Raw genomic sequence first — 23,841 nt, forward strand, 5'->3', positions numbered from 1 at the left:
GGTGCAGAAAAAACCACGTTAACGTCGTATCTACCAGCTACCTTTTTTAGATTATGAGATAGGGTATGCATGTACGGAATGACTTGCACTCATTTCTTTTCTTTACGTGCCTCGCTGCCTTTTTTACTTCTTTTTAGCTTTTGAAGAAGGCTCTCACAACAACTAGAGATTAGATTAGGGGGGTACCCCGCGTCTGTTAACCTTTTTGATTGTCGTTCAAAACTGATTTTCATCTGGTGGTTGCAACTTTTTTTCCAGAGCCGCACTTAGACATGTCAAGGCTATACCCCTCTTTACCAGTTTAGAGTGAGCACTTTCAAACATCACCAGGCTTTTCTTAGTGCGCGGACAATACTGCCAACAGACATGTTCTTCAGAAAAAAGGATCAAAATGTCTAAAAACTGAATGCAGTTATTCACAGGCAATTCCCAGGTAAAATTAAGTCCGCCTGACACCTCCCTAAACAGTCCGACAATCTTCTCAACCGTTTTCTCCAAACCCGAGTCTGTATCTAAAATTAAAAAAATAGTCATCTACGTATCTATACGTCTTTAAAACATGGACTTTTTGATTTTTCTATTTAGGACAAGGGGGAAACAGTTTGCGAAAAAATTAACAAGGAGTTTACAACCTCTGCTGGTCCAGACAGCGCCTTAGCCGCTGAGGCGTTGCACCGGACAGACAGAGCTTGTGGGTTCAGTTACCGCTCCTGGGCATTCCCCCATCTCCCGACCCAGTGACCTTGCCCGCAAGGGCTCTTCTGAGTCTTCTCACCCCCGCTCGGGGGACGGCGACTTGCTCTGCGCTATGCCATGCTCTGCGGTTAGCGGGGTTCGTGACACAGAGCACAAAGACCGATGCCGCCTTCCGAAAAGTCGTCTAAGCTAGATGAGACATCCGGGGAGCCCCTAATTGGAAAGCACCAAGGCTGGCGGGGTCTAAAAGCTATTACCTCTCGAAGGGGATCTTTCCCGCCGTCCTTACACAGGGGAAGAGAGGAGATCTCCATGATAGTGTATGCAGGCCGCAGGCCCCGGCTTTTACTTTTTCTCCCCATGGTCTTGGAGTTGCCGCGTCGTCCGCGGTTTCCTGACACTTTGCTTTACATCGCAATTTTTTTCTGGAATTTCACGGACGAAGGTTGTGCCGCAATCCGGTGGGTAACCCGCACTTTGGCTCAGTCCGGCACGACGAGGCTCGCAGAGGCGTGAGAGCACCTGAGGTCGGTTGCTTGCGATGGATTCTGTCTCGACGTGGCCGCGGTGCGCCAGAGGCGGTGGTTGTTAGCTTCAGACGCTGTCGCGTCACGGACGGTCGACGCACTGGAGTATTCCGGCAGAGGAAGACCGCATGCAGAGTAGCATCACAGGAGCAGGTGACGTTCCGTGTCCAGACGTGTCTTCCCCTTTACCGCGGTGCCCCAGGTTACGCCCGGAGCCGATAGGAAGAGCGGGTTGCGCTGTCTCGAACCTCCCAAGTCGACTGCCGCGCCGTTTCCCAGTTTTAACCGAACGGCGCTCTTTGCTAATAAAGTAAACAAAACACACCCGCTCCACTACAATGGCGAAACACTCACACACACACAAAAAAATGACCGTCACTGCGCCGAAGACACTCGTTGCCCCCAGCTCCAAACAAAGTCAACACCAAAAACGCTCAACTGGGGCATCTGGCAAACTCATTTCCGGATTCTAAGTAGTGGTAGCGCCCAAGCATCGAGCAAAAGCGTCCCCCGAATGGGAGTCGCAGAGGCCATAAACAAGTCAAGTTAGAGTCCCAGTCGGGACTGGCGAGGTGCTAACTAGTGCCAACCAGGGAGTGTCACACCAGCCGCGGCGAGTCGCGACCATATGGCCCAGCAGGCAGCCGACGAGGCGCCCTTTACAATACGCGTGGCCCGGCGGGACCAGGCCGGTTTTTGTGACAGAAAAACACGCCGGAAAAAGAAGATTCAATCGCCACACGTCGACGATACAATACGCAAAATCCCACATGTGAAATAAAACAATGCGAAAGATCCTCTCGAGTGCCCCCCCCCCCCCCCCCGGAATATTGGGGGGGGGGGGGGTTCTGACCCCCCAAACTCCCCCCCCCCCTACGCCACTGAGATCGGGTCACGTTGGCCACAAAATCGTTTAAACTTTTTATGACTAGGCTTCACAACTATTGCAAGGCGCCCCCTCCTACTATTTAGACTCCTTGACGTTAGCCATAAATCGCTACCTGTTGCAGTCTTGGAACGGATTTGTCGCGGCTAGTTCTCGCAGCAGCAAGATGTAACCCACCCCTCAGAACCACGATAGCGAAGCACACAGACCGGACTGGTGCGGCGTGGCGGCCATCTTCAATTGCCTCCCTCGCTGGCTTTCCGAGCTCTTATCCCGCCAAGACTCGTCTCACGAGACCCACGCTAGCACGCCGCGCTACGCACCTCGCTATTTTGGTCCGATAGCGCGCCTCTGCAAGCCTCCGCAGCTCCGCAGTGTTTCCGCTAGCAGCGCGCATTCGCAGTAGCGTCGTCGCTCTAGCGCGTAGCGTAGCGGAAGAGCCAAAACTAGAGAGTTTTAGTAGATCGTTTTGGCTCTCCCGCTACGCTATACGCTAGAGCGACGATGCTACGGCGCATGCGCGCTGCTAGCGGAAAATTAGCGGAGCTGCGGAGGCTAGCGGAGGCGCGCTGTTCTACAAAAATAGCGGGGGGGGGGGGGGGGGGGGGGGGTAGCGGATGTGCTAGCGCGGGTCTCGCGAGAACGAGTCGTTGCGAGATTAGGGAAGGCCGGGGAGAGCCAGCGTTCTCGATCACTTCCAAGATGTCCGCGATGTCCGCCGCGTTGAATGTGCCCGCTGTGCGGTCGCGCTTCATCGTGGCAGACGACATTCTGCTGCTACAAGAGATAGCAGCGACAAACCCATTCGAGGACCACGACAGGTGGCGAGCAGTCACAGAGATGGTCAACAAGACAACCGGGAAAAACTTCACAGCTCGTGCCATACGCGAACGCTGCGACCTGCTACTCGGCCACTTTCGTCGAGAGGACAGGGCAAACTTAAGAAAGTAAGTACAGTAACATCTCTTCCTTGAGCGTATTTTAAGCGGAAATCGGCGAAACATTTGGTCGGCGGCTCGTTCTGAGATCCACTGCCTGAACTGACCTGTGCAGGACTGGCAAGCGGTGATGCAATGAGGGCACAGCCACGGATACGCCAGATTTGTATTCATAGTACGGGTGTCGTGTTTTCGGAGTTTATATCTTGTGAAATTGGGAGTCTGTTTTACGGAACATATATTTTGCAAGGAAATCGTTTAACGCAGTTTATTTTCGTTCTATTTCCAATTCTCCGAAATTAATAAAGAGATGGTCTGCGTTGCTCTTTCCCAGATTTTCCAGTGATTTTTACCGCCCCGGCCAGCGTTTTTTAGTCAGCTCATATCGATTCCCACTGTACATTTTATTTTCCTCTTCCCTTGCTCATGGGGATGACCTTTTAAGTACCCATGTGGCTTGACCACATGGGACAAAATGTGAAAATTGATCGGATGCAGAGTTTTGTATTCCTGTTTTATAAGAGCCAATGGCTATGTTGATGCAGCATGACTTTTCATGAGGCAGTTACTTGCTGCAGGTGTGACTAAATAAAATTCAGGGTTGTTGCGTGCAGATATGCTAAATCTTAACAACTCAACTCACATCTAACAATTAAAGATACTAAATCACCTTGTGTTGAATTGAAATACTCCTGCTGCAATCATTTCCATCTTATTCTTCAAACATTAGGTCTGGCACAGAGGAGCAATACTCTGAAAAGGAGTACCTGCTCCAAGAAATAAATAACATGGCGAGGGAGTTCGGCCACCAAGTCAGGGCCGAGCCCAGGAAAGTGGGCATGACGCCGGGCAACGCCATAGGACCAGGCAGCAGGACCAACAAAGCTTCCGCCATGGCAGAGCTACACGCCGCCAATGCCATCAGGGAGACAGCTGTGACGGCAATCAATGCAGCAGCCGCTGCTGCGAAGAACATAGCCAACGCAGAGGAGGTAGTGGACGAAGATTTGGACAACATTATGGGCCAGTATAATCTGCATAGACCAGCGTCCGAAATCCTAGTCTCCAGTGATAAAAATGGGGAATAATAATCTCAATTGCAGGCTTTTGTGAAGAAAGGGGCTGTGCATAGAACAAGATTTTTGCTTTTCACAGCACTCTTGGCATCGGTGTCGTTCTTGGAGCTTCATCACTATGCATTTCCGACATTCTTGAACTACGGTATGTACAAAGGTTTCTAAAAAAGAAAAACACGAAGTCTTGCAAAAATCACTACCCCCTACAGTGTTGTGGCATCAGCATAAACAAGCATTGCGGTGCCCATCGAAAAGGGCAAACACTGGTCCACAGATATAGATGAAAATTTGATTCTACTGGAATGTGTGATGACATACTTTGTTACAAAAACGAATGGTGTTAGTTTCATACATTTATAAGGCGATTCAGGTATCTTCATACTTAAGCCTGAAGTTTCACAAGCCACAGAGAACTCGAGAGGCTGCCTGTAGTCTGGAAGGACCCTTAATAAGAAAATTCACCCAGAAACTTACCTTCTTTAAGGCCATTAGCTCTCCCCGAGCCAACCTTTTCAATTGCACCCCCCCTCCCTCTCCCAGCCTCTCCTACACTTCTCTGCTTCGTTTGTAGAGGCTGTAGAAGAGAACCTCAGCCTGTGTAGTGTGCCACATACTTACAGATGCTTCTGGCATTCGTTGCAATGCCTTTGCACGATTCACAATAGGTTAACCCTGTGCTTGAGGCTGAGCGTTGCCAAAACTGTGATTTCACTCAATTTCTTTCACACGTTAGGTGCAGGTGAGGAGTCTCCAGCGTCTCTTCTACTCATGCAGATGTCTGAGAATGGCGCCAGAAGCACGCCTGCAGTTGCCACGCCTGCCACCGGAGGCCCTTCGCAGTCGGCGTCCACCGATGGGGCCAATGGGTCCGGTCGCACGAGGTCACCACCACCACCTAGGGCAAGAACTGCGGCACTGCGAGGTATGAATATCAATATTCACTAAGCATTTTATGATTATTTTCTGTGCAGTGTTTCCAGGACCACTTGCATCTTACTTGAGTAATTTCTACTCCAGGCAAATCTTGTACTGGACATCAAGACTCCCAATCAATTGGAAGGAAGCATGCTGAATTGAGCGGTGTCAAACACTTTTGGCTTCCCAAGCACGAAGAACCTCAAATTGCATGTTTCGTTAATTGCGTTGTTCAGCAAGTAGTCTAAACTAAGCTCTTTCTGCTGGAAATTGTTTGCTTTTCATGGGCATGCAGCTTGTCGGAATTTTATTTTTTCAAGAACAATTCGAAGTAGGTAGCACAGTGCTGAAAAGAACTGCAGGAGTGGGTGCTTATGTAGCTACCTACATCCCACAAGCTAAATTAAGCACCTGTGTTGAGCACCTGATTGTTTTGAGTGTGTGAGCCATCAACACAAAGTGCCCAAACTCCCTATAAGAGCTGTCCAAACGGCATGTTTTCTGCCGTTCGTGGCATTTGCTGTACCAGCAGTGGAGGTTTTCCTACGCTTCCCATCTGCTCTCATACATTCTTTTTGTCAGGAGAAAAGCTTCCCTGCGGTAGCCTGCTTTCCCCGCGGCAAAAAGAATGTACCGTAGAATACCGCCCATTCCGCCCATTCCGCATTAAGCACCCATATCCAAATTTTTAAGATACGAAAAAATATGCACAGTACATTTATATGTAAAATTAATGACCGGACAAGTGCCAATCCCCTATTTTTTCGTGATTATCTCTAAATTTTGAGTGGGCGCTTGTCCGGTATTTTACACTATGAAGGCGGATATAGAGTGTAAAAAAGCCTTCACTTCCGTCACGACAAATGTAGCAAATGGCCGGAAATGAATCCTATTTGGACAGCCCTTTACGTTGCTTTGGATAAAGCGCGGCAGCAGTGTTGAGGCAGGACTAACAAAAAAGGCAGGTTGAGCAGCAGGCAGTACCACACTAGTGAGGCTTCACTATTTTGATTGGCACTGTACCTACACGTGTGCTGAAGCCTAGGTTCTTCGGTCCGGCATTAGGTATCCCATGTGCAACGGCTGCAATTATTTTTAATTTACATTCAAAGCATAGTGAATGAAATATGATTTTGCCTGGGGACTCCATTAGCTGCCAGTGATTGGGTTGAATATGTTCACTACAGCTGTTGACAATGCCCACCCAAGTGAGTTAATTCTTTTTGAGGTGCTTGGTTTGCAATAATCAGTTTCATCTTAATAAGGTGGTACAACAAGAGCTACAAATGTGGGCTCAAATGTGTGGAAGGCACTTTTAAAGCAGGGGTGCACCTCTTATCAGAAAGGACAGAACGAGCCGGTTGGCAAGGATAATTAAACTTGAAGAAAACGAGAAGGACGGACAACCACAAACTTCCAATAGAAGTTTGTGGTCGTCCGTCCTTCTTGTTTTCTTCCTCAAGTTTAATTCTAATGAGAACATATCCGAAAATTAGAAACTACCAGTTGCTTATCGTTGTACGGGTGAACCATATCAGAACTGTTTTCACTCTGTTGTCATTTTTCCTGGTTGCACATGATTTTCTGCAGGAAAGAAGAAAACTCGCGATGGGGACGTGGCCGCCTTCTTGCAGCAGCGCAGTCATCAGGAGCGAGCCATTCGAGAGAGGGAGCTCGATATAGAAGAGCGGAGACTCGCTCTAGATGAAAAACGGCTGGAGTTCGAGCGTGAACGATTTGCCGAGGAAGCCCAGGCGAGAGCCGAGGAAAGGCGCGAGCTCTCCGAACAGCGACGGATCATGTTCGAGTTCCTGCTCGCTCAGGACAAAAGGAGTTGAAGATTTGTGGCTCTACTTCCAATAAAGGGAGATGACACATATTATTGAATATGATCTGCAAAACATTCCAGTAATAAAGGACACCATTTGCAGTGGCAAATCTTGTTTTAACCATGAACACACCAGAAGAAGAAAAAAAGTAGATTGATATAGTCTGCAAGTTTTTGATTTTGCTGAAAATATATATGTACAATGCTTGAGGGCAGGTAGACACACTGTACAATATAAACATGTTGGATGGCACAGTCTGACGAGGTGAAAGCAGATTTGAAGGAAAACCAGCTGCTACTTGGAAAGCTTGGCAACGAGACACCTATTTCTGTCATCTATTTTGCTACTGTAAAAATGGCACGCACTATCCCACTTACATCATAGTTAATTGAAATTGCCTTGTGCTTCATCCATACTCTGTTTACCATTAAGCTGAGACTGCAGCTAATGCCACAAACACGAGAGCTCGGGGTAGCTGCTTTGAAGTGTTCTTAAAGCAGAAAAAGCACTCGTGCTAGAAATGCACCTCTCGAAGCTAGGAGTGCGGTCTAGCTCGCACTTGCACTTTGGCTGCAGTCTCAGCTGAAGGGTGAACAAAGTATAGTTGGGTGTTGTCACATGCACAACTATTCACGGCAATGCACTTGTAAGCAAAAAGCAAATTGTTGCGTGTATGTTTATACAGCCGGAAGTTAGTCTGCCTCAGTGGGCATCTGGTGTCTCAGCTGTAGATGAGCAATTTAGCCAGTGCGGTACAACCGCTAACCTGGGGTCTTTAACGTGCACCACGCAGTAGTGATACGCGACCGCACGCCGGTCGAAACGAGCAGGGGCGGGGATTGAACCCAGGATCCTTTGGTTCTGCACTTGTAAGAGATGTGAGGCTTTTTTAAAAGGCACTCTGTCATTTTTAAGTATCGGCAATTTGCCAGCCTTTCATGCCACATAAAATCAAACAAAAAAAGCTATTATCTAGACATAGGCTGGAGATATTCTATCAGTGTCGGAGGTTCCAGATCAAAAAAGCTAGTGATCTGGCTTCCGTAGATAAAGGTGTGGCAGTTTGACAGAAGGACAGTCACCCTGTACATGAGAGTCACTTTTTGCTTGCGGATCTTTTGATTCTTTTTAAAATCAACAAAGGCAAATTCAGCGACAACCTTGCCGAACCCCCATTCAACGGCTTGCCTTACGGTACTCATCGCTTTGTTAAATTCCACCTGTGCTGGGGTCGCCTTTGAGCCATAAGGCTTGAGCAGAAGTGGCCTCGAGGGATAGGCCGGGTCACCATACAGCACATATGAGTGGCCATCCACCAACTGCAACAATTTGTTGTAGAGCCGGCTCTCTCGCAGCATACCTGCAGGGGAATGAATTGATGCAGGAGATTAAGTGTAAATCATCTGCAATTAATTTACATTCAGTTTTAGCACAAATAAGTGGAGCATTTCTGCAGGCAATACAAATAATTAACAAAGTTACCCGGAGTAAAAAATAAAGTATAGACATGCCATGAGGTTCCTGTAAGGTAAGTCAACATCACTTTGAATAAATTCTATCCCATCGCCATACAGCGAATTGTGTTCATAATGCTGAGGGCTCCACAGATAAAAACAGGCTTTAAAACTCCTCCTCCAAGCCATCACTCATGACCCAGCCACATATGGATTATGGACACTGCTGATTTAGTCATTATGAACTCGCTAATCAACTGTTTTTGCCAAATTACCCAAGCACCAAGGAGCACTCCGGGGATGTGTATGAACTGCATGCGCTCACCTTAGCAATCTAAGAAAGTTTAACTGAATACCCAAAATGAGGCATTGACAAACAGACATGCAAAATACCATTTGTTTTATAGACCAACACGCGGCCCTGACATCATGAGGCTGCGGTGGCGCTGTCGGCGGCACAGCGCCATGCGCAGACGCTTCACTCCTCCCAAATTCGATTTCTGCTCACGCGCAGTGCCCACACCTGGTGTGGGCAAAGGCGGGCTGGTTTGTAAACAGCGTGTCGGTCTATATTTTCGCTTTAAAAGTTACTGCTGCAGACATCATGTGTAGCACTTGTAACTAAACTCTCAGCATGCTCCTTGGTGCTCGGGTAATTTAACGAAGGGACTATTCTTTTTGGAACTTCACCAGTTTTTCAAAAGTGCAGTTGGGAGACGTTATTGGCATTTTCTCTGTGTTGTAGATCCTGTTGTTGTATGCCCCCTCGAGTCTCCTTCTTTTCAATACAGCTGCGCACTGCAGAGAAGTGCACACATGCAATGCAGGGAAGCTACTACATTTGCATGTCTTTCTTTTCTTTCCTTTTTCATTTGTTTCCCAATTGACCAGGAGGTGCTAAGAGACTAAGCCACAGTGCGTAATGAGGACTCTGCCGCCTTTTACAGTTGTAGCAAGAGGCAGTTTAACTATAAGGGCAGTTCTTGAGGCCTGCCCTTATAGTTCTCAAATATTCATTGTATTTGTTTTTGTGAAATGAGCAGCTTATTTCAATTTGTTAATGTCATGCTATTGTAATAGCCATAGTCATGTAACACGCCCTGCAAGCCATAGGATCATGGCTAATGCCGCCTCATTGATTCGCAAGAATTGTCTCTCAGCCCTTCTTTATTTCTGCAACCACTTTTCAGGCGGTTTCTAGCAATTCCTGGCGATTGTTTCATTGGTGTGCCCCATAACAGGGCAGCTGAAGGAATAGAAAGCAGGAGCGTTAGTGAAACCTCAACAAAGCTAACAACCAAGATACAGCCTCAGAATGTTGAGTTTGCAGGACACATTTTGTAACTGCCAGGTAACTCCACTTTCATAACGCGTTTATGGTCGTGCAAGCTTTTGCAATGGCTTTACTCGCTCGTGATGTCGATGCCCTTTGCCTTTTGTTTCATCAAGGCTGTAAATGAAAAACCCTGCAACCACCAGTGAACACTACACAATGAGCCTTGTGTTGTTTTTAAACACTTTGCAAAATCGGAATTTACAATGTGGTTATGGTGTCGATGACAACAACCTCACCGCTTGGGCGAACTGTCTATTGTGGCGCCCTAAACGTAAAAGAAATGTGGGATTTTAGTGAATTTTTGAACCGCAGAATTAAGCTTGTCTTGCATCAGAATCGTCCGCCTAAAAATAAACACTTGCATTGGCGGATCTTTGCCGCTGCATATTGACACTTTCTGCCCCTTCTTGGAAAGCCCAGTAGCTGGTGCGGCCTTTTGGAATGTGCACTGGGAGCTTGATGCAAACTTTCTCTCCTGGCTTGAACTGGCTGACCTTGGCTCCCCGGCGGGTCGGTGTATGCTTTGGACTTCCATTGGTACTGGGCCCTTTTCCATTAATAGTAGTGCAACAGTCAAAGAAGTCTGGGACAAAGTTCATCGCATTGAAGGGAGATATCATGCCTTCTCAGTCCCACTCCTCTCCTGCAGTGGCATTTGTCCGGAAAGTCTAAAGGAGCAAGCGGATCTTCTTGAGCATTTTGCTCTTGTATCGAGCTCCGAACATTATTCATCTACATTTCTCGCATACAAAGCACGTGCAGAATCACATGCTGTGAAGACTGCAGGTGCCGCCCATGAAGACTACAATCTACCTCTTACGATGCGTGAACTCGAAATGGTCCTTCACTTAACTAAGCCTTCAGCTGCAGGACCTGATGGCATACACTACGAGATGTTAACACACCTTCATCCTTCTAGATTATTTCTTATTCTGTACCTTTTTAATCGCATATGGCACGAGGGCAAATTTCCTTCGGCATGGAAAGTAGCCACGGTTGTTCCTCTTTTAAAACCTGGTAAGGATCCTTCCTCTGCGTCAAGCTATCGCCCTATCGCCCTTACTAGCTGTTTGAGCAAGACTTTTGAGCGTATTGGGAACAAAAGACTTATGTACTATTTAGAAAAAGAGAACATATTGGATATTAATCAATGTGGGTTTCGTTCCTATCGATCTACAGTTGACCATTTGGTTCGTCTTGAGTCCGTAATTCGTGAAGCTTACGTGAACAGACAGTTGTGCGTGTCAGTGTTTTTTGATATCGAGAAGGCATATGACACAGCATGGCGCCATGGAATCCTCCGTGATTTGCATGAAGTGGGGATACGAGGCAGGATGCTTGCTACTATCAATAGCTACCTTTCTAATCGAACCTTTTTGGTGAAGCTAGGAGCATCTTTCTCTAAAGAATTCGTCCAGGAGACTGAGGTCCCTCAAGGGGGAGTCCTCAGCGTTACTCTCTTTTTGGTAAAGATGAACTCAATAGCCCGTTCCCTACCTTCCTCTGTGCAATACTCACTCTATGTTGATGACCTTCAAATCTCTGTTTCATCGTGCAGTCTTTCTATTTGTGAACGGAGGCTTCAAGTTGCCATCAACAATCTCTTAAAGTGGGCGGATGAAAACGGCTTTAGTTTCTCTCCGGAAAAGACGGTTACTTTCTGTTACTCCCGTATACGGGGAGTCCCTGCGGTTCCTTCTCTATATATGCGACAGACGCCTATCCCGGTGAAAGTAGATCACAAGTTTCTGGGCCTCACTTTCGACCGTAAGCTTTCGTTTGTGCCTCATATAAAAAGTCTGAAGTTAAAATGCCAGAAATCACTGAACCTCCTTAAAGTCTTGTCCCACAAAACATGGGGCTCTGACCGTCTATGTCTGTTGCGAATCTATCGCTCGGTAATCCGCTCACGCCTGGACTATGGCAGCTTTGTGTACGGATCTGCTAGGCCATCAGCTCTTAAGGCACTTGATCCCATCCATCATCAGGGACTTCGCTTGGCAATAGGTGCCTTCAGAACGTCGCCTGTGCTCAGTCTCTACGCTGAGGGAAATGAGATGTCCCTCGACAGACGGCGATTCTCCTTAGGATTTATGTATTCATTAAGGATACGATCAGTCGCTCAGCATCCAGCCCGGGAGGCAGTGGAGGGCACGAAATATCAAAGGACATTCGAAAACAAGCCTAGCATTATCCCTCCATTCGCGATGAGAAATAGGAATGTGGCAGAGTCAGTTGGGATAGACAGTAAGCTTCCAGTTGCCGCAGTTCCAAAAACGGTGGCACCATGGGATTTCAGCTGCATACGTTGCGATTTGTCACTAACAAAGTTTAATAAAAAGGATGCCCCATCCGAGGTCATGCGACAAGAATTTTACGAACTCCAGAAGCAGCATGATTCTGATTCACACTATTACACAGACGGCACAAAAACGGAATCATTTGTTGGCTGTGCCATGATCGGCCCATCAGTAAGAAGTGCTCGTAGGCTAAATTCGTTCGCGACAGTTTTCACTGCTGAACTGTGCGGCCTTCTGCTTGCAATAGATCACATCATCCAAACACGTAACTCCCGGTCAGTTGTATATACAGATTCGTTGAGTGCGTTACGGGCTCTGATTTCACTTGAAACCCCAAAGAATGCACTCATTGTTTTATTACAAAGCAAAATAGTAGCAGCTACCAGGAAGGGATGTGATGTTCTATTCTGCTGGGTGCCGAGCCATGTCGGAATCCCAGGGAATGAAGAGGTAGATTGTGCTGCGGGCACTTGTGGCACTCGTACTGTGGACATTAGTGGTATCCCATTTAGAGATCACTGTGCCCTAGTCAAATGTCATCTTAAAGCTCAGTGGCAAACAGAATGGAGCCTACAGGTGTCCAACAAGCTGCACATGGTTAAGCCTTTTCTTGGTGAATGGGAGAGTGCTAGGCACAGAGACAGGTTCTATGAGGTAGTCCTCTGTCGCCTACGCATTGGGCACACGCGGCTGACGCATGGACACCTTTTGCGTGGGGAGGACCCTCCGGAATGTGAGCATTGCCAACAACCTTTGAGTGTCTTGCATATCCTTCTCGAATGCCCTGCGCATGATGATAAACGCCGCCATTACTTCTCCCAGCTCTACAAAGAGCATATTCCTCTACACCTATGTGTGCTGCTTGGAAATGAGCCACTACTCCCACCCACCCAGGTTTTTAAGTTTTTTAAAAAGTATTGATCTTTTACACAAATTGTAGCATTATATATAATATAAGGTCCTAGTCTTATTTTATACATTTTTGAAATTACCAGCTACTAAAGCTCTTTTTTCTTCAAAACCCTCTTCTGCAGTAGTATCATTTCTTGGCGCATCATAGCCTTAGTTGCTTTTGCGCCACAAAACCCCAATCTACTACTACTACACCTCATTTTGAGGTCTAAACATCATGTTCAGCCCAGTCTTTCATTGAGATAGCTCCTTTATTGCAGTGATCAGTTCCGCAGGCGGTTTGTGGGAAAGTAAACTCACAAAATACTGTCCATATGCCTTGGGGTCGCTCTGGCAATAAACGTATCTCTCATCTACCATGCTGTTTCAGATTATAATCGGGATTCTTATCGCCATCCTCACACAGGGCCACTCTGGCAACAAGCAGAAGCTTTGATGGGATCCTGGAAGAAAGTATCTCACATCAACCACGCTGTTTCTGCTTATAATCAGGATTTGTAACACCATCCCCACACCACGGAACTTAAGAAAACGGAATTATAGAATAAAAATTGAAATTCACCGCGACACACAAGGAAACCGATTGTCCACTCAATACATATACATGAACGTCAACGCAATAACGTAAACAAAGGTATATTAGGACAGAATAAACTATGCAAACATAGGTTCGTGGCTGGTAGCAGGTCTGGTCAATCCCAGTTCATCAGGTTTGCGGCGATGTCGATGATGTCAGCTGATCTTTGTGCTTTAGCGCTCCATGGTTGCCGTTAAAAACTGTAAATGCGCTAAAACTGGCACATACTGATTATTTTTTTCTCATGGTGTTTTTAGAAAGCCGACGGTATAAACAATGTTAGATATACAAAGATATGTTTATTGAAGACAGTTTAAAGAAGCGATGCAAAATTGTGCGGAGCATAAGCATGTTTATCAGAAACAAACACTATTTAACGAGGTATGTTCTAGCTTTTTGCCACTAGAGGATGCTGCAGTGCTAAATTCGGTTTGGTTTCGGTCTCTAATTGTGGATCCCACCACCTTCCGACGGAGAGAACCCAGAACACTCCGCCACCAGCCGGACTTGTTTTTCTTCGGTTCTTAAGGTGAAAACGAGTATAGACGCTGTCATAGCTCGCGAGAAAAATCACTGGCAAGGTGACTGCGGTATATGGCTTGAAGCTACACTGATAAGCAAACATTCCACTTGTCTCAGTTGCGCTTGACAAAAATTTGGCTCATTTAAAAAAAAAAAGCTTTATATGTATATTACATGTATATTTGTCAACATCTGCCTTACTTTGAGAAGTCCGGCATCTTCATAATCACTCCATGCCGACATTTCAAATATTTTGATTGTTTTTAATAATGTTTTCAACCCTTCTGCGACAGCTACAACCAGCCCGAGCTCTAGCACAGGGTCATCAACGGCATTTATACGAGTGCCTGACAGTCCTGGTACCTTGACCACTGAGTCCTCAGTGGACACTAGTGGTCCGTCCCAGCCAAAGTCCAGAAGGAAATCGTTTGTATGGGACCATTTCAAAGTGTCAACAACCGACCGCCTTGTAGCACACTGCAACTACTGCCACCAGAGCGTGCGAATGGCTAAGAAGGGAGGCTGCACGAGGCCGGGCACTACTGCACTTCAGATGCACATGGCAAGACACCACCCACAGCATCTGCCAAAGAACGAAGCAACTCAAGGCGCGCAGGCTAAAACGGGTTACAGATCCTTGGGCAGCCAGCTGACCTTAATGCAGGCGATCAGCCGTAGCACGACATGGGAACTTGGCCATCCACAGGCGATCGCTCACAATCAACGTCTGGCCGAACTGATTGCAACAGGAATGAGGCCATTTTCAACGGTTGAAGAGCCAGCCTTCGTTGAATTTATGAAATTCTGTGTCCCAAGGTGGCTCATCCCTGGAAAAACGTACTTTGCAAGCACAGCGATTCCTGCCCTCCAACTAACACCCAAGGAGCGCCTTATCGAGCAACTAAAGGTGTGTGTTGGAAAAGAAGTGCATTTAACAACAGACATATGGACAAGTTGCCAGGTAAATGACTATATGTCAGTGACGGGGCACTGGATCGTCAAAAAGACTGAGGGTACCCTAGAGAGGTGCGAAACAGTGCTTGACATGTCCAGCTTTGGACAGCGCCATACTGCGACGAACGCAGCACAGAAGCTTAAAGAGGTGGCTGAAGATTGGTTGTCACCCCTTGGCTTGAAAACTGGGTACATTGCAAGCCCGTGGACAATGCTCAGAACGTGGCAAGGGTCATAAGAGACCTGGATATCAGACGTGTACCATGTGTAGCCCACTGCCTCAACCTGGTCGTTAAGGCAGGACTGCGCAAGATGGTTGAGGTTGTCGAACAAACGCTCAGAACAACTCGAGCCATTTGTGGCCATTTCAGTCACTCAGCCAGTGCCCAAATGAAGCTGAGAGAAATCCAGGGACGACACAGCCTTCCAGAGCACAAGCTCATCCAGGACGTACCTACCCGCTGGAATAGCAAATTTTATATGGCAAACAGGCTCTGTGAACAAAGAAGTGCCATCGCAGAGTTTTTCTTTGACTCAACCAGGCATCACCTTGGGCCTGAGCAATGGGTGCTCCTCAATGCCATTGCGGCCGTGCTTGAACCATTTGAAGAGGCCACACAGATCTTGAGTATAGACACAGCTACACTCGGACAGGTGCTTCCCTTTTTGAAGTTCATAGAGAACATGTCGTCAAGCATGAAGAAGACCTCCGCAGAAGGGACCGTATCATTTAACCTCTCTGCTGCTCTGCTGTCCGAGCTCTGAGCCAGCAGGAATCTTAACATGATCCGAGATGATGTTGACTATTGGACAGCAAGCTTCCTGGACCCTCGATATAACTTCAAACTTTGGAGAATTACATTAGTGATCCAGATGGCAAAAGACGGGTTCATGACCACCTAATTGCAAAGGTTGTTGCAAACACACGCCCCCCGCTTCCACAGCCGTCGATGACCGAACCTCCCAATTCGGACTCCCAAAGGGTTCCAGCCAGCTCGCCCTTGTAAAGCAGAAATGCCGGACTTTGGTCCAAACACTCTGAAAAGATGGAACTGACAACAAAGAAAGAGCAGCGCGCAGGCAGCCACACCTCCAGAGATGATACAGCCGTAGTGAAGTTGGAACTTAACGGGTACGTGCAAGACGACTCGGACCACAATGCATGCAGTGACCCGCTCCTGTATGGAGCAACACCAAGGACAGGCTTGCATGCCTATTCGCTGTGGCTTCGCACTACCTGGCATGCCCTCCCACGAGTGTATACTCTGAAAGGGTGTTTAGTAATGCTGGATGCATTGTCACATGTCGTAGAAACAGGCTATCGGCAAAAAATGTTGGCGTACTTTGTTTTATTCGAATGAACAAGGAGGTGGTTGAGAAAGGAAAGTCCTGCTAAATTGCCTCAGAGTATGGAGCAAGAACTAGAACAAGAATCAGACTCCGAAGACGACGAACCATTCCTTCAAAGAGCTGTCTTTGACGACTGAACTCAGTCATAAGTGTTCCTCTTGCTGTAGTCCTCAGTGGAGCTCTCTCCGACGGCTGAACTGTTTATTTTTAATGTATCGTTTCATTCTTTCGGAAGACATGTTCAAGGATTGGACTATTCGAATTGGGTTTGAATTTAACTAAACGTTTTACTATTTTCATTGGTTGTAGTTACTGAACGTTGACAATTAAGGTGTTCACCACTTTTAGAGTGACGTATGTAATAGGTAAATTATTCCAGAAATCCAAGAGTGTAAACAAACACCCTGCAAAATGTGTCATGTTCAACCGAGGCACTTTGACAGCGAACGGCACTCTTTAGAGGTAAAGGGCCCGGACATCACCAGTTAGTTTACAAATGCAATGGAATATTTTTTTTTATATTAGAAGATGTGAAAATGCAGTTCAATGTTTTGCGACACACGGTACGAACTTCAGGTTACCAGCTGAGTCTAACGAGTATCCTGTTGCCCTATCTGAAATGTTAAGAAACCACTCCAAAGCAAAAAAAAAAAAAAAATATTTGACGAACAGCATGAATAGGACGAGCAGGTCGAAAGATGCATTTCCCACAAAAAGAAAAATTTTATTCGCAAATATTTAAGGCGACATATTTGTCCCTCTGCCGCAGACAGGTATGAGCTACAAGATATAAGGACCGCTCGTTTCGATGGATTAGTTGCAAACCGTAAAGAACGAAGCAATGGATCGCTCCGTACAGACCCTGTATCGGAACCCCCTCGCTCATTAATGCTAAGCAACCACCTAACTCGTACCTTGTATAATATACCGTCCAGGACCAAATTTCATAACCCGTGTTTGCCAGCATTTTAAAATAATATGCAACTCCGTTAATGCCTTATTTATTTTGTTGTATAATAATGAGGTGGCTGGCAAAATTTTAGAGTGAAAGACAACTCTATTTATTTTATATTATCGAATAAGAAAACGCCATCAAACAGCGGCAATTCACAGTTAGGTTAAAAAGTATTTTTATGCATTGCCTCTGTTTGACTGATTAGTGGCATTTCCCGACGCGGCAAGTCTGCAAGTTCAGTATGGTACAGTGGCGTCGAAACTGTTGGGGATATGGGATATATTTTGTCTAACAGTCCGAAATATCGGGAAGGGAGGGAAGGGGGTCTGGAGACACCCCCCGCTATTTCTGTTCCTCCTCTCCCGACGCCACTGCTATGGTAAAACGCTCTTCTGCGCTTTCTGCTCGGCGTTTCCTCCGTCCCGAAAAATAAACCTTGCGGGCATCTTCTAGCTCCGATTCCATCAGACCCTGTCTCCGGATGAATATGACACTGCAATACTTCGCTCTCGGCAAAAGGGTTTATTCACTCACTCATTGCCTTGGGGGTGTTTCCGGATCGGGGGCGGTCAACAGCGAGGCCGGGGGAGAGTCCGCTGCCACAGCAGCTGCTCCAAGTCCCAGCGGTGGTCATCCACACCGCGTCATGGGGACGTCGTCGTCCAGGGTCGCTGTCCGGTCCGTTTGTCGAGTCCGCCACTCGACGTGGTGCCCGCACTCCCCCGCGCCAGCGTCCACCGTCGTCCGAGCTCGCCTCCATGACCGGTCCCTTGTCTAGTCGGCCGCCCAAGCCCTCTTCCTTTGTCTCCGTTCCCCTCTTAAGACCTTCCCAAGTCCTTGTCCCGCCGACCGTCCAATCGGGAACCTTGCTGCGAGCCGACCCTCCGACGTCAGCGCTGGGTGAGGGGGCGCTTGCCCCGTTCCTCCCGGAGAGCTCGGACGTTCCGCGACAGGACGGCGACAGGAAACGGGAAGGTCACGGGGAACGAAGGAGCGCCCGACAGTACGGCGGCAGGGAGCGGCAAGGTCACGGAGAGCGGAGGAGCCAGGGAGAGGGTCCCCACACCTCCCCTCCCTCAAGGCTCGGACCCCGGGGGGCTTGAGGTTGCGTGGTCCCCAGGACCCTTGGCAGGGAGCTCGTTCAGCTGAGTGTCACCGATGACGACGAGCACCCTCGATGATGATGATGGCATCAAACCAAGCAGGTCAGCGGTGAACGTCCATTCACTGGGAAGCTCGTCACCGACGGAGCACGGTCCACGAACTGGTCCGGAGCACCACAGCTCACAACACGGACGGGCACTCAGGCACACACAACACGCCGGCTCTTAAAGTTCGCTTCCGTCCCTAATGTAGCAGACAGCGAATCGCGCAAAAACGAATACCGGCACGCTATATCAGACAGCGCGACGAAACCAAAATCTTTCGATCGTTGGACATGCCACGAAATAAAAACAAAACTTTTCATTTCAATACCAACAGGCAGGTAATCATCAAAACGTCACGCTACACGTTCAAGAGGTACATAAGAGGAAAACCATTCCTTAACTAAAAAGTATGAGCACTCACTGCATACCCAAATCGTCCCTACGCCCACTATACAACGTTTGCTGGTATAAAACTCAACCTCATTCTTTTAAAACAGTAAGCAATCTACCAGAGCGTCAGAACCGCACACCTCTGACAACAATATTAATCTCCAACACCCTCGCGAAGAACGCACAAAACCTCAAAAACTAAGAATAACCTTCCGTAAAACAGAAACGGTCACAAATCCAGTCCCGTTCGCGAGGTGCGACTCGAAAAAACACGCTGCCAACAACCCATGACGGGCACTCATGCACTCGGCGTTCACGCTACCCGAGCTACAAACACGCTACAGTCAAGCTACGCAGCACGCCTTCATCAGAAGGGGTAATCACCTTACTGAGAGGCCGTTGTTCCGTGGTACCGGCCACTTACACCCGTACAAAGGGAACAGTACCTGGATCGTGGGAACAGCAGATCTCATTGGACAGCCTATTTACACGGCTATGTCCGTAACGTTTGGGCATGTACCAGACGTTACCGCTTCACTGCTCGGAGACGACTACCCAACAGGAGCGACGAGCGCGTAACGGCGGTCCGCACCGAACCCCGCACGGGCTCGACAACTGCGATAAGCGCATCGACGCACGCTAGAGTTCTCCCCCGGCCAAACCCCGACACCGCATAACTAAAAAGTCTTCCAGCTCGGATGTCAAGGCCGGCCGGGATCGAGCAATAAAGGTACGCCGTCAACGCGTCTCGCGACTCTTCAACGTTCTCGAATCGAGCAACGTGTCCACATACAAACGCAGTAGGTTACGCACAAAGCTCGCCCCCAGCCAAGTCAGCGCGCCGCATGACTGAAAAGTCTTCTTGCGACTGTGAGGGCAGGCAGGGTTCGAACCAATGTAAGTACCCCACACGCGCACCTTTCAACTTCCACACAACGAGCCGAAATGCCAAATAATCTAACCGGCCGGTCTTGGAAATGGACGAGCTAATAAACTATATTTGCTCTGCATAAACAGTTTCCGCAGCGTCGAAGTGTCTACAGCATTTACCGCCGCATTCCAACACCCGCTACCCATTCATGCAAAAGCTGCAGTTAGTACAGCGACGGGCTGACCCAACGCACAACAGTTATAGGCCGCCGACGGCCATGCCGCTGCCATAATTTCTAGGCTTCCCGGGCACGTACCCGCCGACGTAAACCGTACGTTTTCCCGGGCCAACCGCGCATCTGTACAGGATAAAACTATGAACCACTCGTCACATCCTCGCAAGACCGCCACTCCCCTCGTGCAGGTTTTGACTGCACGAGCCCAGCTCTTTCCTCACCTAGCTGTCTTTTCTCCCCTAAATTTATAATTTATCTCTAATCCAGGCCTCTGCACGACCAATTATGCTCTCTACGCCCTCGCGTCTCAACGCGAACCCAAACACGGCTGAGAACCTACTGTACCCGGCGGCAGCGCAAAGCGCGCGCTAGCCGCCGCTCCTCCGGAAACGGAGAAAACGAAATTAAAGAGTAACTCCCGCCGCGAGGCTCAACCTTCGATATGGCGGTGTGAGGATCCGGAACCCACTGTGCGCACAATTAAACGGGATCAACCTCACGACTCTACAACCAGAAACGCACGGGTCATGCCCATCGCGTCAGACTGGACTCCACGGAGCATTACACACGCACAGCCACTGATAAAGTGAAAACGGAAACTCTGTGGCTTTCTGGATTCCAATATCTGCGCACCAGACATCGCGTATCCGCCACGATTTAGTGGGCTTAGCCCCTAAATGTAGCCACTGGCCACAAGGTACTCGTTCAAAGCGATCTTGGCCGGAACCACAAGAGCGCATCCGTACCTTGAGACGCTGTCAACTAACGAAGCTCAAAAACCGCGCTGACAGCTCAAGCAAGGCCAACTGGGAGCTAGCATGCGGACAAACCGATACGCTAGTCTCCTCACGGACAAAATGCAATGCAGGAATAATTTCCAAACACAGTCCATGCAACCGCCATCCGCAATAGGAGCGTTCTCCACCCAAAGCGATGCCTCTCTAACGCGTCCGATCGGTAACAAGCGTTCCAAAACATTACATCGATACGCGAACAAAGGCGGTTAGGCGCGTCACATCTCCCAAACCGTGAGCCGGCATCTTTCCAGCAGCAGACATGGACGGCCGGAGGCGTAGGTGGGGTGACGCCCGACGCTACATGCCTCGAGGAATGCGGTAATTTCGACGCATACAGTGCTCTTGCGTAGCAGGATCAACCTGCCAGCAGCGAACGGTGCGCTGAACAGCAAATACTCATGGTGCTTCTCGTAACGGGGGATAAGTAAATTCCTGACAGGCTGGGCAAAAGGGTTAATCCCTTAAAACAGCGGTCAAAATCCGCGTCTCCTAGTCAGACAGGCGATAATGTCAGGGCCTCCGTGCGGCGCTCCCGCAACGAAACTTCGTGCGGCGCTCCCGCGACAAAGATGACCCCCAAAAAGAGCGCGAAACAGTGCCCCAATTCAACCGGAAACAGGTTAGGAATCGGAATGCCTGCCTGATCAAAAATCAGGCCCCACGTTGGGCGCCAGTTTATGCGGGCATCTTCTACTCCGATTCCCACAAACCCTGTCTCCGGATGAATATGACACTGCAATACTTCGCTCTCGGCAAAAGGGTTTATTCACTCACTCATTGCCTTGGGGGGGTTTCGGGATCGGGGGACGGTCAACAGCGAGGCCGGGGGAGAGTCCGCTGACACAGCAGCTGCTCCAAGTCCCAGCGGTGGTCATCTACACCGCGTCATGGGGACGTCGTCGTCCAGGGTCGCTGTCCGGTCCGTTTGTCGAGTCCGCCACTCGACGTAGTGCCCGCACTCCCCCGCGCCAGCGTCCACCGTCGTCCGAGCTCGCCTCCATGACCGGTCCCTTGTCTAGTCGGCCGCCCAAGCCCCCTTCCTTTGTCTCCGTTCCCCTCTTAAGACCTTCCCAAGTCCTTGTCCCGCCGACCGTCCAATCGGGAACCTTGCTGCGAGCCGACCCTCCGACGTCAGCGCTGGGTGAGGGGGCGCTTGCCCCGTTCCTCCCGGAGAGCTCGGACGTTCCGCGACAGGACGGCGACAGGAAACGGGAAGGTCACGGGGAACGAAGGAGCGCCCGACAGTACGGCGGCAGGGAGCGGCAAGGTCACGGAGAGCGGAGGAGCCAGGGAGAGGGTCCCCACAACCTCCAGAGCAATTACAAACTAAACTTACTATATGCCAGCGTCACTCGGGCGGCGTTCGATTGGATTACCACCAGCGTACAAGGGGGAGGGGAGGTAGTTTGCCAGATCGCTTCAAGCTTTTTCTGAGCCTCAACCTCCTGCCCGCCCCTGGCCGTTTCGTATTGGATGAGTACCGTAAAACAGCGCGTTTGTGTGATCACTACTGCATGATGCACGTTAAAGATCCCCCGGGCTGGCGGTCACAATTACTGATCCATGGTCACACTTCACTCTGCACTGGCAAATATTCCAGCACATTCGGGACAGTCGTCGCCTCATTTAATTGCCTTACCAACTTTGCGCACTCCAAAAAAACAACCGCACCTCCACCTGGTAAATGATGTTGATTGGGGCGAAGCTCTAGTGGTGCTTGTCTGCGTAGACGCTGAGCCGCAGCATGCCGAGCCTTTCGTTCGTTTTCATCCATGTCACGCTGTGGTCAAATGCTCAAATGCGTATATAACCACGTTCCATACCACATATTCTCTTTTTGACATAGATGAAAACAAACGAAAGGCTCGGCATGCTGCGGCTCCCCGTCTACGCAGACGCACCACCAGAGCTTCGCCCCAATCAACATCATTCACCACGTGGAGATGGGGTTGTTGTTGTTGTTTTTTTGTTTTTTTTTTGCCCTACACGAGCACGGGAGCACGTGCTCACGTGCTTGTGAGCACGTGAGCGCGTGACCACGAGCACCCGACGCCGGACTATACTTTGTCTCATCTTAGTATGGACTATTATTAGCCGCGCGTGGCTAAAAGCGCGAGCTAGTCGCTTTAAATGAAGCCGCGGCGGCTATACGTGCGCTCGTGAAGCAAGTGCTCTGGTCAAGGCAGTCAAGGCTGGCCGCTCGCGCTTGTACAGCTTTCGCGGTTAGTCCATGGTAAGGTGAGACGAAGTATACCAAGTATTCTAGTACACTGTAGCCGGACATCGGACGGACATACGGACATGGCTAGCCTCTAAGGAGCTTCGCCCCTAACAGCACACTAGAACTTTTCTAAACCTGATTTTGTGAAAACCACTGAGGCGTGAAAAAGTTATTTGAAACTGCAACTGTGGAGGAACATCAAAACCGGACTTCGAACTTTGCGAACTTAACTAAAAAGAAAGTCATAAACTTCAAAGATTTTTGGTTTTGTTTTTTATTTTAGCTTTAAACGTAAATTGAAACATTCGAACTTTTCGACCTTATGTAGAAAGAAATCTGGAATCTTCGAATTTTCGACCTTTATGTCTATAAAAATTTGAAACGTTCAAATTTTTCAAATTTAAAATTTAAACAAATTCGATATCTTCGAATTTTTCGAACTTCCGATTTAAAGAAATACATAATCTTCGAATTTTTCGTACTTCAGATCCTGATAATTTCGATATTTTCGAATCTCACAAATTTTAAGTTAGGAAAGGTTGAAATCTTCGAATTTCTCGACCTCAAGTAAAAAAAAAAAATATTCAAAAAGTTCGAACACGAACTCTCAGAAACCGTGAAAGCTTTGAACTTTTCGATTTTGAAACTCCCCGGTGTTCCAAAGTTGCGAATGTTTTCGAATTCAAACCTCGGTACGGTCGAAAATTTCGAAACCTTTCGAAATTGAACCTAGGGCGGTTCGCGACATCCCTACTCAACACCGAGGGCGAGCACCATCTGCTAATTTTCAACCGACGCCCCGTGCGATCGTCGTCGTTGTAGGAGGTCTTCGCTGGGTGATTTGTATTTTAGAGCGCAGCTCTTAGGGGCCCGTTCCCGGCTTGAGCGGCGTCGCCGTCGCCGTCGCCGTCGCCGTCGGCGTCGCCGTCGGCGTAACCGCGCGGTGCATTAT

At 48.5% G+C, this 23,841-nt stretch overlaps 1 protein-coding gene and 1 pseudogene across 1 annotated transcript; both read left to right on the forward strand.

The window, feature by feature from the left end:
• The first annotated feature begins 3,917 nt into the window (after window positions 1-3,917).
• On the forward strand, window positions 3,918-6,906 carry LOC121836148. The gene is made up of 3 exons (XM_042290936.1): window positions 3,918-4,070; window positions 4,863-5,045; window positions 6,629-6,906. The coding sequence occupies exons 1-3, from the start codon at window positions 3,941-3,943 to the stop codon at window positions 6,874-6,876; spliced, it is 561 nt and encodes a 186-aa protein (XP_042146870.1). The 5' UTR covers window positions 3,918-3,940; the 3' UTR covers window positions 6,877-6,906.
• Window positions 6,907-14,473: 7,567 nt separating this feature from the next.
• On the forward strand, window positions 14,474-16,426 carry LOC121835815 (annotated as a pseudogene).
• The last annotated feature ends 7,415 nt before the right edge of the window (window positions 16,427-23,841 follow it).

This window comes from Ixodes scapularis, unplaced genomic scaffold (genome assembly GCF_016920785.2).
Source record: "Ixodes scapularis isolate PalLabHiFi unplaced genomic scaffold, ASM1692078v2 PGA_scaffold1__304_contigs__length_218370807, whole genome shotgun sequence".
Lineage (NCBI taxonomy): Eukaryota > Metazoa > Arthropoda > Arachnida > Ixodida > Ixodidae > Ixodes > Ixodes scapularis.

Coding starts and splice junctions, on each gene's coding strand:
- LOC121836148 (XM_042290936.1), top strand. CDS start 3,941: ATGGCAGAGCTACACGCCGCCAATGCCATCAGGGAGACAGCTGTGACG. Junction 4,071..4,862: donor AGATTTGGACAACATTATGG/GCCAGTATAATC, acceptor CGTTAGGTGCAG/GTGAGGAGTCTCCAGCGTCT. Junction 5,046..6,628: donor AAGAACTGCGGCACTGCGAG/GTATGAATATCA, acceptor GATTTTCTGCAG/GAAAGAAGAAAACTCGCGAT.